Here is a 13,778-nt window from a genome sequence, read left to right on the forward strand (position 1 = left end):
CGGAATAGTGGCACTAAAAACATTACGAACCGAGAAATATATTTCATTTCACACAAACTACTATAATTTAAACACGAAAAATTATGCCACAGTCAAACAAAGCTAATTCCAGAACCATAAGTCTCGTTCCAGCGCAGGTACTGGACTAAATCATTTGGACAAACACTGGCCCTTACCTTGCTTAGGGCCTTTTGGAAATCGGTTACCGATACGGACGGCACTTGCGAAGCCTGAATATTTTCAATATTCGACAAGTCCAGTGATCTGATCGGCTCCAGAGCAGCTTCAGAACACAAGTGTTTAATATCCGCTCCCGAGTAACCCGCAGATTGCTGGGCGATGGCTTCAATTTGGTCATCCGTTAAAGAATGTCGCTCGCTGCCCATCAGCTGCTTCAGTAAATCGACTCTGGCCTAACAAATTTTGTGGTCAGTTTTGCATCCATTGTTAGTGCCGTTTTATTAAACATTTTACCTGGTGTTCCGGCAAGGGAATGTACAGGCGTTTAACGAAACGTCGGCGTGCGGCCTCGTCCAGCTCTTGAGGCCGATTAGTGGCCCCAATAACCAAAAGTCGCTCCTCACTATCGGTGGTGGCTCCATCCAACTGCACTAAGAACTCAGTTTTTATACGCCGAGAGCTTTCGTGTTCGGTGTCGCTTCGTTGGGTCAAAAGCGAGTCGACTTCGTCAATAAAAATCACCTAGAAAATCTGGATAGTAAGTGCAACAACCAAAAATTGACTCGAATAAAGGTGTTTTTAATACTTTCATCGAGTTCAGGGGAATTTTTCCAAACTAGTTTATTTCTCCACAGGGAAACTGTGGATTTCCTGAACCTAAAAAAATATAAAGTGCCGAAAGTTTCAACTTTCCACCATCATCAACGAGTTTAAGGGAATTTTTTGAAACTAGTTTGTTCCCCGCGGGAAAACTGACGATTCTGTTTAAAAATTCGAATTTCAAACGCAAACAGCTGAAAACGCGAGGGATGGAAAAACCCTTCTAAAAAATAAATCTAAAAACCCTATCTTCTTGTTCCTCAGTTCATATTTATCTACTTACAGAGGGCTGATGGACTCGGGCAACCACAAAAAGAGCTCTGACCATTTTTTCGCCGTCCCCAATCCATTTCGATGTTAACGATGAAGCGCTGATGCTAAAAAATGTTGATTTGCTTTGGGAAGCAACGCATTTTCCTGGAAAAATGACAATTTGCATTAAATGAAAAGCCAACGTTTTGCAACCACAAGACATTTTTGTGAAACTCCTCCTGCAGTATTCAACTCACAAAGGCCACAATTTCGCATCAATCATTAACAGAAATAATTAAGCATTTACCGATTAAAGTTTTACCAGTCCCTGGAGGTCCAAAGAGCAATATACCCTTTGGCGGTTTGCGTAATCCTGTAAAAATATCGGGCCGCAATAAAGGCCACACTACCGCTTCTTGAATGGCAGCCTTTGCAAATTCCAGACCAGCAATATCGTTCCAGGCCACTTCAGGTCCTTTATCCATAATCTCTGCGGTTATTAGCTCGACCATTTTGGGATCAATGTTCTTCAGCCGGTCGTCCACCAACGTTGAACTTCCTTTTTCTTCATTTTTCGATTCGCTGAGTGTTAAAACAAGACTGTGGTGAACACATAGGCGACTAAACTATAAAAAAGTAACCTTTCTCTGTGTGCTAGAAGTGGGGACACAAACTTGCCCTTGGCAGTTCTTCTACTGCCCAGTTTCTTTCTGGACTCCGTATTGATGTTATCGTCTGAATAAGACTGGCCCAGGCCTGTGCCTACTTTTCTGGCAAATTTCTGGTTCTCCAGTTCGTGCCTGGCAGTGGTGAATTGGGACAAATCAGTTTTCCTGTTGGCAATTCGACCAGCACCCGAAAACTGAGATTTGCTTTGCAAGACTTGCGGAGTTTCAATTATATTGCTCTCATTATCTGTAAATTTGCGCAATATAGATGGCTGTTGTTTCGCAGCAAACCAGTCCGCAAACTGCTTAAGTTCGGATTCGCTGATTAATTCAGATTTGGCACAGTGTAGTCCCTGTTCAGAACAATCCAGTTTGGTAATTTGGGCGTTTAAGTCCAGCTTTTTAAGGTGCTTCGGGACTCTCAGAGTAAATTCGGTGTCCATTTTCGACCGAATCTCATGTAACAGCTTATTGTAAATGTTATCGCCACCTTTGTAGACTGTGCTTGTGTATTGAGCAAGTTTCTGATTCAGGAGGTGGCAGGCGCTGGCATTGTCCAAGCTGGAAAAAGAAAAAACGACCCCTAAAAATCACTAAAAAAAGTGGTTGGCAAATGAATTTTCCTTAAGATGAGCATAGTGTTGGATGCAAACCCAAGGGCCTGATCATCGGGTTCCCCTGTTTCCTCTATGCAAATATGGAAGAGAAATTAAACACTTACCCTTCAGAAGCGCCCTGCAAAAACAGCAGGATATTTTCTCTCTGAACATTCGCAATTTCGTACACGTTTAGTGAGTCCATTTTCAAATATTCCAGCACAGTTTATTACAATTATAAATGGAAATTGTGTTGTTTACCATAGATGAAGACATGTACAAGTTGTTTACATCACAGGACATACCCCATAAGGGGGGATATTTTGTGGTTTACACCAAGAAAATTTTGCTTCATTCCGGTTATAACCTTACTTTGTATGCTCACAGCAACCATTGACATGCACAAGAGAAGGACAGCAAATAGGACTGAGCATAGATAAAGACGGGACTGGGCAAAATTCTTCGCTAGTTTGATTCCCAAAAATCGATATTAGCGGAGCGCCCCGATGGCTAAAATCATAACTACAAGTTAAGTAGTAATTTGACATTTGTTTTGTTGACATTAGTGTTTAAATCTGATTGCGATTGGTTGTCTTTTGTCCTAATCAACTTTTACAAGCTTTTAAAGAAATAGAAACAGATCGAAAAGTGTGTAAGTATTGTTTTATGGTATAAATGTCATGAATTCGCAGCGCCACCATCGGTAGTTGAACTCGCGCGTACACTTTTGCAGGAAAATGTCGTTAACTCCGGGGGGAAGCACTGGGAATTTCAATCAAAAGCACTAATCAAACCACCTTCTAGTTGCTTAATAATCGTATATAATCCAGCTATCAGACTATAATAAACTTAACACTGATTTTGTGCAATTAATCAATCAATTTACTAACACTTTTTCCATAATACATGCAACAGTCAAATAATTTAATTTCATTTAAAAAGTACAACTAATACAAACGTGAATAATATTCGTATTCTTATTAAAAATGCTAGAGTTAAAATTTACTTGTTCGTCTATTTCTCCAAATTATTCGGCAATGGAGAACTACAAAACGGAAGGCATAAGCATAAAGTAAAATCAAGTTGGAAAACTTGCAAAAGCTGTTTTTTATATAAATTATACAAAATTAATGCGGTTTTATCAAAGTTAATAATTTCAAAATATTTTACAGCGTATTCATTATACAGGGTGATATTTAAGAACGTGGCCAATCCTCAGGAGGTGATTATCTGAGCGAATTTAAAAAGAAGTTCCTGATGGGAATACAGTTGCAATAGAGCGAAAAACGGGAAAAGGCACGAAACCAACTAAATTGGCAAAAAAATTAGTCCGAAGAAAGACAAAAACGGCAAAAAACCAAAAAAAAATTACCATTAAAAGCCAAAATCGCGCGAGTGGCGATGAAGAACAAACATGAAAAATAAACCTACTCGTCTTGGAAATTACGCTCTAGAAAAAATTGCTCCTGCAAAAATTAAACAAACAGCAAATTTGTTATGCACAAATACCGATGACCTTTTTCGGATTTTCCTAAAAAAAAGTATACAATTTGCATCTTTGGGTTTCACAAATTTTACAGAGCCGATAAAATTAGTAAAAATTTAATTAGTGAAAATTATTATTTAATTAGTGAGAATTAGTGAAAATTCCCTTGATAAGCACGGGTTTTTAACAACAAAAAATTCGGTGCCAACACGCAAATCTAAACTCAATTGATCTCAGCCTAAGCGTTGGCTCCAATTTAATCAATCCAATCACCCCTTTATCTACCTTCCAGTAGTTTCCCACTTTATTTTTTAACTTTATGCAAATGTCCTTCAATGTTCAACAATACAGAAGTAATAAAATACATATGATGTTACGAGTTTTAGGTTCAAAATGACATAATTAATCCACCTATTCAATTAGTATTGTTCGAAAAACGGATAAATAAATTAAATTCCGTATGCCATTTTGGTCATGGCACGCAGATTTTCACTGCTTACTTTCACAGCTCAATACGTAAAATCACAATCTCAAAGACGAATTTAATTTCTTGTAAAATAATCATTATTTTACCACGGTTTTAAGGAGAGTATGTAATAAAGGACCATCCAGCCTTGGCAAATCATTGCCTTATTGAAAATAATGTCCGAATACAAGATGCTTTAAAAGTGGGCAATAATTCGATTTTACTTGGCAAAGATCCTCAAAAACGCAATCTAGAATGTTAATGAATAATTCGCTGTTGCTAACGCCGTTTTTCTTTTTAGCGTTTAGAGTTTCGGGAGCTTAAATAGCCGTTTGTGAATAGACCTTTCAAATATTCATTTAAACCAGGCAACTACTTAACAGGAAAACCAATTTGCAACAAACAAATCCCACTTTTTCTGGGTAGTTTCAACAATTTTTAAAAAATTATCAAAACCCTGTGATTTTGTTAGTCTATTTTCCAAGAATGATTTTGTATTATTCGTCATGATCCGTAAGATGCAATGATGTGTAAATGGCTTAAAATTCGACTATTCTTTTTATCTATTACTCATAGTTCTGGACTATTTAAATTTATTTGTTGATTAACTACTTTTATGCTATTCATAGCTGTATAATACATATGATAGGAAGAGCTTTTTTGTTGAAAGAGTGAAAATTGGAGCAAAAACAGGAATAGAAAGTTGTTTTTAACATTAACAATAGAAGGAAATTGAAGCAAATCCCCTTCAATTATCTAACGCAGTTTCAAAATTGACTAAACGTTTATAGTCTTCACATAATAATATTGACTACTATTTTATAACATGCAGAGAGCTATTTATGAATTCGGGCAAATGTTTTACTTGTACACGTTCAACACGGCGTGATGCAACCAAATACTGCTTTTCGGTGGTGAAATGAAAAATCTAAGACATTTTACTATCAGAAGACCAGTTAGTTTTTCATAAAATGCAGGATTTTCAAATGCCATCGACAGGTATAATTTGAAGCCCCTGTATGTGTCTTTCAACTGATTGAGATCCAACAAAACGGCGGCAAATACTGAATAATTTAGCGGAACTAAATCTATTTCATATTGTTTCACGAAGAAAAACTTACCTCTTTTAGGAGGCATTAAACCATTAAATAAGTCACAAATCCTGACCATTCATTTCACTAAGAAACCTCGTATATCACAGTAAAGTTAACTGAAACTTATCACACACTTTCCCCGTTTAGATCTGATCTCTGGTTGGTTGCATCACTTTGCATTTATTTTTAGAAACGTCTTAGAAGTAGTACTTTTGTATCTAATAGACTAAATTACCTACATAGGAAAGGAAACCATTTTGCCCAAGAACTAGTAACGACTGCTCAACTGCCTAGAACAGAGAAATGCTTTGAGCTTAATCTCCGCGTATTTAAATAATTGTCAAGAAACGAGTATTAAACAGAATTAAATCAAGTTTCAACGATATGCGCATTAAGTTAAGGGAAATATTCGCATAATTTCAGTGTTCCCGATTTAATAAATGAAAAAAATACCAAGAATCAAACGTAGAACCAATCATGGCACTAGAATCAATCACCAGTGTCCAACCATTTACTTTCTTCTATTACCTTCTCGAAACAGTCGAGAAGATACTGATGCTGAAAAGTTCATTAGACGAATGATTAGCGAATCGTTTAGGCATCAACAGACTTACATAGGGTGTAAATATTTTCAGCCATCGAGGGGTTTTGTCTTGTCTGTTGTACTTGAGACAGAACGCCATGCCTTCCTCATCAATTTCCCATTGCCTTACACAATCCCACTCTAAAACCACCACTTGGCTTTCCAAAACACCATCTTCCAAGCATGCATGAAGCTTGATTCCACTAATGCCTGCAAGTGAAACGAATCAAATTAATATATAAGAAAACATCTTTTCATTTAAAGCAGTCCAAAAATTCTCATTTTCACCATCTTTAGAAAACACTTGATCCTGCAAATGAGGAAAGTTTGGTAGAAATCACCCAGAAGTCTGAATTTTACCGCACTAGGAAATATCGGATTCAACTTTGTTCTCACTCAGCTGCGCTCTTTCCATAAATAAAAAATTCGCATGTTCGCAACTCAATTAAATAGCAACCTGAAATTTTCACCATCTTCAGAAGACACTTGACCCTAGAAATGCTGAAAGTTTCGTAAAAATCGCCCGAAAGTCTGAATTTTTCCATCTTACGAAATATCGGTCTCAATTTTGTTCTTAGTCATTTGCGTTCTGTTCTTTAAAAATTCGCATCTTTCCAACTGAACCAAATAGCCACTAGAAAGTTTCAAAATTTATAGAGTTCCTCTCACCTATTGATAAAATAACATGGCCATCCTTCCTAGAGTCGCACGAACAGTGTGGAAATACTATTTCCCCATACCCAGGCAATTCGCGTGCTAATTTCAAGTATTCAGCTGCACGTGTATTGTCCTGCAGGGCTTTCAGTTGATAGAGCCGTTCGCCTGCATTTATATAGCCTCTATTCACTTCATCCACAGCCTGGAAGGATGTTATAACATTAGCGTCTACATTTACTTAGCTTCGCACGTTTGACTTGCCTGCCAAAAAATGTAAGAAGTGGCTTGGACATCCGTCATCAAAGTGAGCTCTTTCTGTATCGAAAAAAGCCATTTCCTAATAGAGAGACATGTACTTGTGGCCGTGCTATAATTCTGAATGTACAAGTTATGAGGGTATTCTGTTGGTTGCAGTTTCCGTTCTATGACCAATAAAAAACACAGTTATTTGTTGACCCTGATTTTCATCACTAATATTACGCACCGAAGTTGTATTCGACGATCTCGAAAAGATAAAAATACTTTGTCATCTTTATGCTCATACAAATCTTTTTCACTACAGCTGCGTATACTTCATCAGCATTTGCGCTTCGTTTCAGAGTTACTGTTACCACTTCTCTATCTGGCAACAATACCTGGAATTTCAATCAAATCGTCCTTAAATCTAGAATATTCAATGTTAACGGTTCGACAAGGGAAATTTTATGTTCACGCAAAATAACAAATCTGTAATATATCAGGCAAAGAAAGACTCGTTTTTTTTTATTTGCTTTAATGCGACTAACTCAGGAAGGAGTAGTAAATATTCAAATGCAATATCACTCCTTTACCTTCAAATCCACTGGAATATTATTACTTTCATCATCGGGATCGGTAAGGAATTCTTGCATGATGTCTGACTCAGCAATTACCCGAACTGCACAGACTCTTTCTAAATACTGTTCTAATCCTCTTCGACGGGCATCCAGTTGCTGTTCACTTAAAGTAAACGGCCATTTTCCAGGCAGTTTCGGAAAATTGTACCCTTTAAAAGAAAAAATCAGTTGTGTTAAATGCATGTTTTGCCCGTTAGGGTGTGCTTTCCGAAAAATCTATGTAGGGATGGAATGAACCAGATCGGCCAACCGAGCTAAACCTACCAACAAATTCCTTCTTCAGATCTTGATGCAGCTTGGAAAATTCCCGGTATCTTCGCGAGCACAAATGGCGCCCAGCCATGTAAATGTTAAACGCAACATACCGCTCGCCACCCCATTCATTGTAATGATAATCCGGAATACTGATAGGTAAAGATCGCTTCTCGCTGTAATCGTAGTACACTTGGCTCTCTTCTGTAGGCTCCAATCGCTCAGCCTCCTGAAAAATTACACAAAAAAGGTAGTAAAAATTGGTTGCTTTCTGGGTTTGTTTGGCAAACCCCAGCAGTTGCCCAGGAAATCATTATGGGCGTTATAAGTCTCTAAAAAGATAAACTTGGGAGCTTTTTGCATTCAATCTGTTATAGTTTTATCTTTGATCTACTAAGTTTTTTATTAAGGTAATTTCCTAGAAAGATATATTATATATTTTTAATATTTTCTTACCTGCTGGGTGACTGAGATAACAGTCAGCTTCAGAACATCGCCACCTGACTTGATCAGATCCACCACTTGCTTGTGAGTGGAGCCCTCAACATTTACCCCATTTCTGAAACACCAAAACAATACATTTTGTACTTTTAATAAGCGACAATAAATTGTCGCTTAAATAATTAAATTTAACGAGCCCTTAATATAGCAAAGTACTTTGAAGAAACATATTTCGTGATCTGCTGTGCTCTTTCAGTGAATAATTGAATCCCGATTTTAAAATTCTAAAAGCAAACCAATTAATAATGAAGAAAGTAGATAATCGGGTGAAACGTTTCAATCACGTCGCTTTTACGTTAAACTTTGGCCGGCCTTAATTTGTCCATTTCATTGACCTTCTGGCGAAAATTAAAACTTTAAACAAAACTTGGGTTTACAATAACCTGAACGGTACAAAGCTGGAGTTTTCCACATTCCAAATGTCGTATTGAGGCTTGAGGTCAGTCTGCTTAACCAGACATGTGTACATTAAATCGATATTAATACTGCATGCAGATAAAGCCAGAAAATGTTTTCAGTACTCACACTTCGAGAATACGGTCCCCTTTGCGGATGCCAGCCTGTTCGGCGGCCCCATGATCCAGTACAGCGCTAACATGTTGAAGGGGGGCGTATAGTTCTCCATTGATGCTGCGAAGTTGCCCACCTTCGCTCACCTGCCCGCGTACGTTAAAGCCGAAACCTGTTTCCGTTTTATTGATGGTTACCACGCGGGGCCCAACCGGGGTCTTCATATTGCTGGAAATACGGCAAATACGGTCGGCGGTCGAAAGACCGTCGGCCATTCTTACTTTGACGCAGTGAAGTAACTTTACATTGTCCACAACCGATTCACTGAAACACTGGTCTACTCAAACTGAGTTACTGGCCTTCAGACTACACATTGTTAATCGTTAAATAAATATCACTGTAGTCCGAAATCTCCACGTAACGAAACACTATAATTAAATGCACAGTGTAAACTATATGAATGGGTGGAATGAAAACATTTAATTTCCCCAAACTGTCACTGTCAATAACAACAACAGCTGATAGACGTCATGCAAATTAATACAATCAAAATGGTTAAAACCGTGTGTTGGCAACGTCGCACTTGCAACCTCAAGAGATAAGCTGATAATTTTTTTTTTGCAAAAACTATGGACGTCATTCGACCAGAGAAGAAGAAGAACAACTATGGACGTTGCAGAGTTTTAATAAGAGTGCAGAAATCTTCAAAAAGCACTAGTGCATGAACTTAAAAAAAATCAGCTGATTCCAGCTACAGAATAAAAAGTTGTGGTAGTTTTTGCACCAAGTCAACGAAAAATTCGATTGCTTAAAATTAAAATAAATTTAAAGCGTATTTCATTAACAAATTAAAATCGGTCGCAACGGTTTACCGATATAAAAAAAAAATTTGGAACAGTTTTGCCCGGCAATATCAGAAAAGCCGGTCATTTTTTCATAGCAAAACTTAGCTCAGATCGTTTTTTTCTCTCTATTTTGTTTTTTTAGAAAGTTTGTTTCACTTAGAATCAAGTGCTCACAACACAGCCTGTATATAACAGCAGTTTAAAAAATTATATTATAACAGCATTATAAAAAAATACAAGCAGAAAACAATGGACTACAAAGGTGTTGTCAAGCCTCCACCAACATGGCAAATATTCAAAACAATTCTATGCGAAACAAACCAAAACTGCCAAAACTAATCCAACTGACGCAAATTAAAATAAAATTAAAAAACTGTTTTATTGCAGGCAAACGGTTCAAAAAGTATTAGAAAATACTTCTTGCGAACACGTCGCCTTATCTTACTTATTGCTACTGCAGTTGCTCCTACTTAGAAGATTTCTGGATAAGAATTTTAGCAATTTTTTGGCGATCATGAGTTTTGTTAGCAACATTTTGGAGGCTGCAACGAACGTAGATCTTAATCAAAGCCTTTCAGACATACGCACAGACATAGAAATATTGAGAAAACACATTTTGGAACATGTTGATGATGTATTTGTTAAATACAAGCATCGGTAAGTGATTTAAATGTTGAAAATCAATCAAAACTTATAGAAGGTATTTACAGAAATACATTAAATGGGATGCATGTCACAGAACTATTGAGATGCCAACAAGCATTAGATGAGTTGGAGGGTAGGATTGAGTTAAGTTTGAACACAAAACTGCAATCTGCTGTTAATCGAAACCTCCCCAAAAATGTCCAAGAAAAGTTGAAAATAGTTGAATGCACCCTACAGGGATTGCTTAGTATTCGAAGCATACTAACATTGATTGATGATTTGAAAAATCAGCTAGAACACGCGCAATATGATGGCTGTGATCAAGCGATACAATCCTTAAAAAATATTTTCAAGGATGTTCCCACAGACGAAAGTATTCGCAAAGCTGTTGAGACTCTTCAAATGGTGGTGGCGGATAGGGAGAGTACGTAAGTAACGTTTTAAGAGAAATAAAAACGGGAGTACAATTACAAAAAGTTTTCCAGTTTATCACCCGCTCGCTTACAGTTAGGAAAATTTAATTAATTGAGTTCCAATCGCCGACTTTCAGGTTGTTGTACTGGCGGGATACCGACTAAACATTAATCAGATTAGCACCGTAAAGTTGCGATTGAAAAATGATTGAAAGTTTCAAGCCATTAACTAACAATTCTTGTTCTTCATTTTTGAACCAATAGTTTACATGTGGAGATATGTAGGGAAGTAGGAAACGTACGTTTTTCACTTCCACTTTGTGATACCTTGCATATAAATATTGCAATCTAAATTCAACGTTAAGCGGCTCTGCAGAATCTGAATGATATCTTTTACATTTAGGAAATATATACATATAGGGTGTTTTTTTAGTGCGAGAGAGTCCATTATTTCCGTTGGTGTTGAACTTTCGAAAAATAGTTTCATATAAAATTTGTTGACGTATAAAGTGTGCACATTTAAAAAATATCTTATATGATACAGAGTGTCTCAGAAAAGGGAGGCAAGATCAAAGTGCATTTTTTTAAATAGAACTACCCATTTTTCATTAGCTCATGGAATGCAGCTTGAAACGCTGCATATGCACCGTAAATTGTTTTTTTCTTACTTGCGACGTTGGCGACGTTTCTTACTATGGCCATTTCAGTAAAATTTTGTTTAAAAACGTGGTATCTGAAAATTCATTGTAGAAGCAAAAAAGCAGTTAAAGATACAAAAAATACGTCTTTCGATTCACCACGGATCCGTTAAGAATTAACTATTGTAATTGTCTGTGGTTCTATTTAGAAAAATACACTTTGATCTTGCCTCGCTTTTCTCAGACACTCTGTATCATGTAGGATATTTTTTAAATGTGCGCACTTTGGGTGTCAACAACTTTTATATGAAACTATTTTTCGAAAGTTCAACACCATCGGAAATAATGGACTCTATCGCACTAAAAAACCACCCTGGATATGAAAATCTAGTTACTATTTGATAAATGATTTTCTAGATTGCATCAAAAATTGGGCCAAAAATTTGCTGATAACATCGACATAATATGCGATGACGCAAAATATACCACGACAATAAAAATAAGAAAGCAAAATGAAGAAATGGAGAACATTGTTTCAGCATTGTGCAGTTGCGTTGAACGCGAGGCATTTTTGCACCAATTAGCAAACGACCTGTGGAAATATATCTTTGTTCCTATTATAAATAAGAGCGTAATATTGACGGAAAACGAAGATGCTGCTTATAATTTGCTGACTGTCCGCGAAGAATCGCGTAACAAAGCGAATTATTCAACCGTTTTTAATAATCTGGAGCAAGTAGTAAATTTCCTGGCGGCCAATTTGCCTTATACCATCTCAGAAACGACCACAGTATTGCAATATATTGGCGCGGATTTTAATAGTCAATTGTCTGACTTAATTGTGAAAAATTGCTTGAAAGACACCATACTTTCAGATGTTCAGGAACTGCAAAACTACAAGATCGTTATTGATGCTACTGATAAGCTACAGAAAACGTTGTTAGGTGAGCAACATTTGCAAAACGTTTCGAACGTGATCGGTGATAATGTATTTTTTTATTTTTTATTTCCTTTCAGAATCGCAAATATTTACTAGTGCGACTCCATCCATTCTGGAGTACGTTGGCCAAGAAAAAAATATTTGCATTGATAAAATGTGCAGAAAATATACAACGCAAGCAAAGGAAATCATGAAAAAAAGTTTGCTCGATTTAGTCGAAGTTGGTGTGGCACATAATCCGCAGGACCCTTTAGGTGCGATATTTATTTATAAATCTATCCGCTGGTTAATCACGCAAATTATTTGTTGCTTGACACAGTAAATTATTTAAAAAACAACCAGTTTTACAGGGTGGACAACATATTTTTGATTCAAAACGCCCCCAGATAAAACACCCAGTTTGAATTAGCAGTAAATTATCTCCTGTTGAATTGCAGGCTCCAATCTAGAATTTCCACAATGCTCCGTTTCAAGACACGTTGAAGAGTTATTGATCTTTTGTGATCAGCTACTCAAACCACCCGCAGTAGAGTCACCAAAGTGTGATAGTGATGCGAAACGTTTTATTGCAGTTTGCAATATTATGTCGACGTATTGTGTTTTTGTGCCGGAGTTCCACAAGCCATACTTATCCTCTGATAATGCAATGCCGCAAGCAGCCGCCGTTTTTATGAACAACTGCCTGTATATCGCATGCAAATCAGCCACATGGGATAAGCTGTATGCCAAACACTTGAAGCCGCTAGATTTTTTCAATTTTCTAGCAGAAGCTATAAATATGTCCACAACCGGCCGCCACATATTCATTCAGTACGTTTTAAAGCAACTGAAGGAGACCGATGAAACAATGAAAGAAGCTAAATTGGATGGTACTGTTATAATGAAACTACAACCAAACACCAAAAAATGTATTCGGCAATGTTTGAAGCAGCTAGAAAAACTTGAAAGAGTTTGGCGCAAAATCCTCTCGTTTGACAAATACAACAAAACCATTGGAAGCTTTGTTAACGTTTTATGCAAACACCTTGTAAGTGATACATCTAAGTTCAAAAACATTGAAAATGGCGTAAGAGAAGAACTGCTCGATGTGATCAACTTGATTTTAAACGGAGCCCCGAAGTTGTTTATCACTCCAGATCAAATGGCTCTTTATGTACCGCTCTGGGATAAGCTGAACGAGTTTGTGTTCGAGTTGAATTCAGTTCAAATTAGTTAATTGATTATTCGCAATATGCGATCACTCCATTGTTCTTCAGTGAAAAAAGACTTTGAGCAATAGCCTTGAATTCCCAAATAGCAGAAAATACTTCGTAGCAAAAAGAAATATTTTTTAAATACACATTTTGAAAAAAATATTTGTTTTTTAATATTTAATTAGCATAAAACAAGTAAATTTATAATAATTTTTCTTAGTATATAATACTTTTTGTACCTATATACGTTTGCGGTTAGCCCGTTTGTTTTTTGCAAAGTATTATTTGATGAATCGACAGACACCTATCGGGTGCACATTTTAAAAATATTTTTGTAATGTACAGAGTGTCCCAAAAGCCCTAAAAGTATCAAAGTTGTGTTTT

The 13,778-nt window shown here is 36.8% G+C and overlaps 3 protein-coding genes across 4 annotated transcripts; 1 reads left to right on the forward strand and 2 right to left on the reverse strand.

Moving 5' to 3' along the window:
• Positions 1–22: 22 nt before the first annotated feature.
• Positions 23–2,814, reverse strand: LOC109536578 (fidgetin-like protein 1). Its single transcript, XM_019902846.2, has 6 exons — positions 2,422–2,814; positions 1,674–2,261; positions 1,340–1,614; positions 1,064–1,197; positions 475–702; positions 23–413 (listed from the first exon to the last, which is right to left on the reverse strand). Exons 1-6 carry the CDS (start codon positions 2,499–2,501, stop codon positions 93–95), a joined length of 1,626 nt encoding a protein of 541 aa, XP_019758405.1. The 5' UTR covers positions 2,502–2,814; the 3' UTR covers positions 23–92.
• A 283-nt stretch (positions 2,815–3,097) lies between these two features.
• LOC109536579 (sorting nexin-27) lies at positions 3,098–9,245 on the reverse strand. Of its 2 annotated transcripts, XM_019902849.2 has the most exons (10): positions 8,736–9,245; positions 8,166–8,268; positions 7,722–7,938; positions 7,413–7,606; positions 7,067–7,217; positions 6,844–7,004; positions 6,595–6,784; positions 5,957–6,135; positions 5,796–5,900; positions 3,098–5,632 (listed from the first exon to the last, which is right to left on the reverse strand). In XM_019902849.2, exons 1-9 carry the CDS (start codon positions 8,993–8,995, stop codon positions 5,832–5,834), a joined length of 1,524 nt encoding a protein of 507 aa, XP_019758408.1. In that variant the 5' UTR covers positions 8,996–9,245; the 3' UTR covers positions 3,098–5,632; positions 5,796–5,831. The 2 variants fall into 2 exon arrangements, with proteins under 2 accessions (XP_019758408.1, XP_019758407.1); XM_019902848.2 differs by having other exon boundaries at positions 3,098–5,900.
• Positions 9,246–9,883: 638 nt separating this feature from the next.
• Positions 9,884–13,567, forward strand: LOC109536591 (centromere/kinetochore protein zw10). Its single transcript, XM_019902876.2, has 5 exons — positions 9,884–10,222; positions 10,276–10,638; positions 11,679–12,205; positions 12,279–12,455; positions 12,639–13,567. The coding sequence occupies exons 1-5, from the start codon at positions 10,080–10,082 to the stop codon at positions 13,415–13,417; spliced, it is 1,989 nt and encodes a 662-aa protein (XP_019758435.2). The 5' UTR covers positions 9,884–10,079; the 3' UTR covers positions 13,418–13,567.
• The last annotated feature ends 211 nt before the right edge of the window (positions 13,568–13,778 follow it).

This window comes from Dendroctonus ponderosae, unplaced genomic scaffold, assembly GCF_020466585.1.
Source record: "Dendroctonus ponderosae isolate FM_Combo_2020 unplaced genomic scaffold, Dpon_F_20191213v2 Dpon_F_20191213_1, whole genome shotgun sequence".
NCBI lineage: Eukaryota > Metazoa > Arthropoda > Insecta > Coleoptera > Curculionidae > Dendroctonus > Dendroctonus ponderosae.

What these genes read in the sequence shown, in the direction of transcription:
- LOC109536579 (XM_019902849.2), bottom strand. Translation starts at nt 8,995, where the DNA reads ATGGCCGACGGTCTTTCGACCGCCGACCGTATTTGCCGTATTTCCAGC. An exon ending in ATATTCCAGTGGATTTGAAG is followed by an intron (nt 7,218 to 7,412) that starts GTAAAGGAGTGA and finishes TTGAAATTCCAG; the next exon opens with GTATTGTTGCCAGATAGAGA. An exon ending in CCATGTTATTTTATCAATAG is followed by an intron (nt 6,136 to 6,594) that starts GTGAGAGGAACT and finishes TTTCACTTGCAG; the next exon opens with GCATTAGTGGAATCAAGCTT.
- LOC109536578 (XM_019902846.2), bottom strand. Translation starts at nt 2,501, where the DNA reads ATGGACTCACTAAACGTGTACGAAATTGCGAATGTTCAGAGAGAAAAT. An exon ending in GACTGGTAAAACTTTAATCG is followed by an intron (nt 1,198 to 1,339) that starts GTAAATGCTTAA and finishes TCATTTTTCCAG; the next exon opens with GAAAATGCGTTGCTTCCCAA. An exon ending in CCCGAGTCCATCAGCCCTCT is followed by an intron (nt 703 to 1,063) that starts GTAAGTAGATAA and finishes CAGATTTTCTAG; the next exon opens with GTGATTTTTATTGACGAAGT.
- LOC109536591 (XM_019902876.2), top strand. Translation starts at nt 10,080, where the DNA reads ATGAGTTTTGTTAGCAACATTTTGGAGGCTGCAACGAACGTAGATCTT. An exon ending in TTTGTTAAATACAAGCATCG is followed by an intron (nt 10,223 to 10,275) that starts GTAAGTGATTTA and finishes AGGTATTTACAG; the next exon opens with AAATACATTAAATGGGATGC. An exon ending in GTGGCGGATAGGGAGAGTAC is followed by an intron (nt 10,639 to 11,678) that starts GTAAGTAACGTT and finishes ATGATTTTCTAG; the next exon opens with ATTGCATCAAAAATTGGGCC.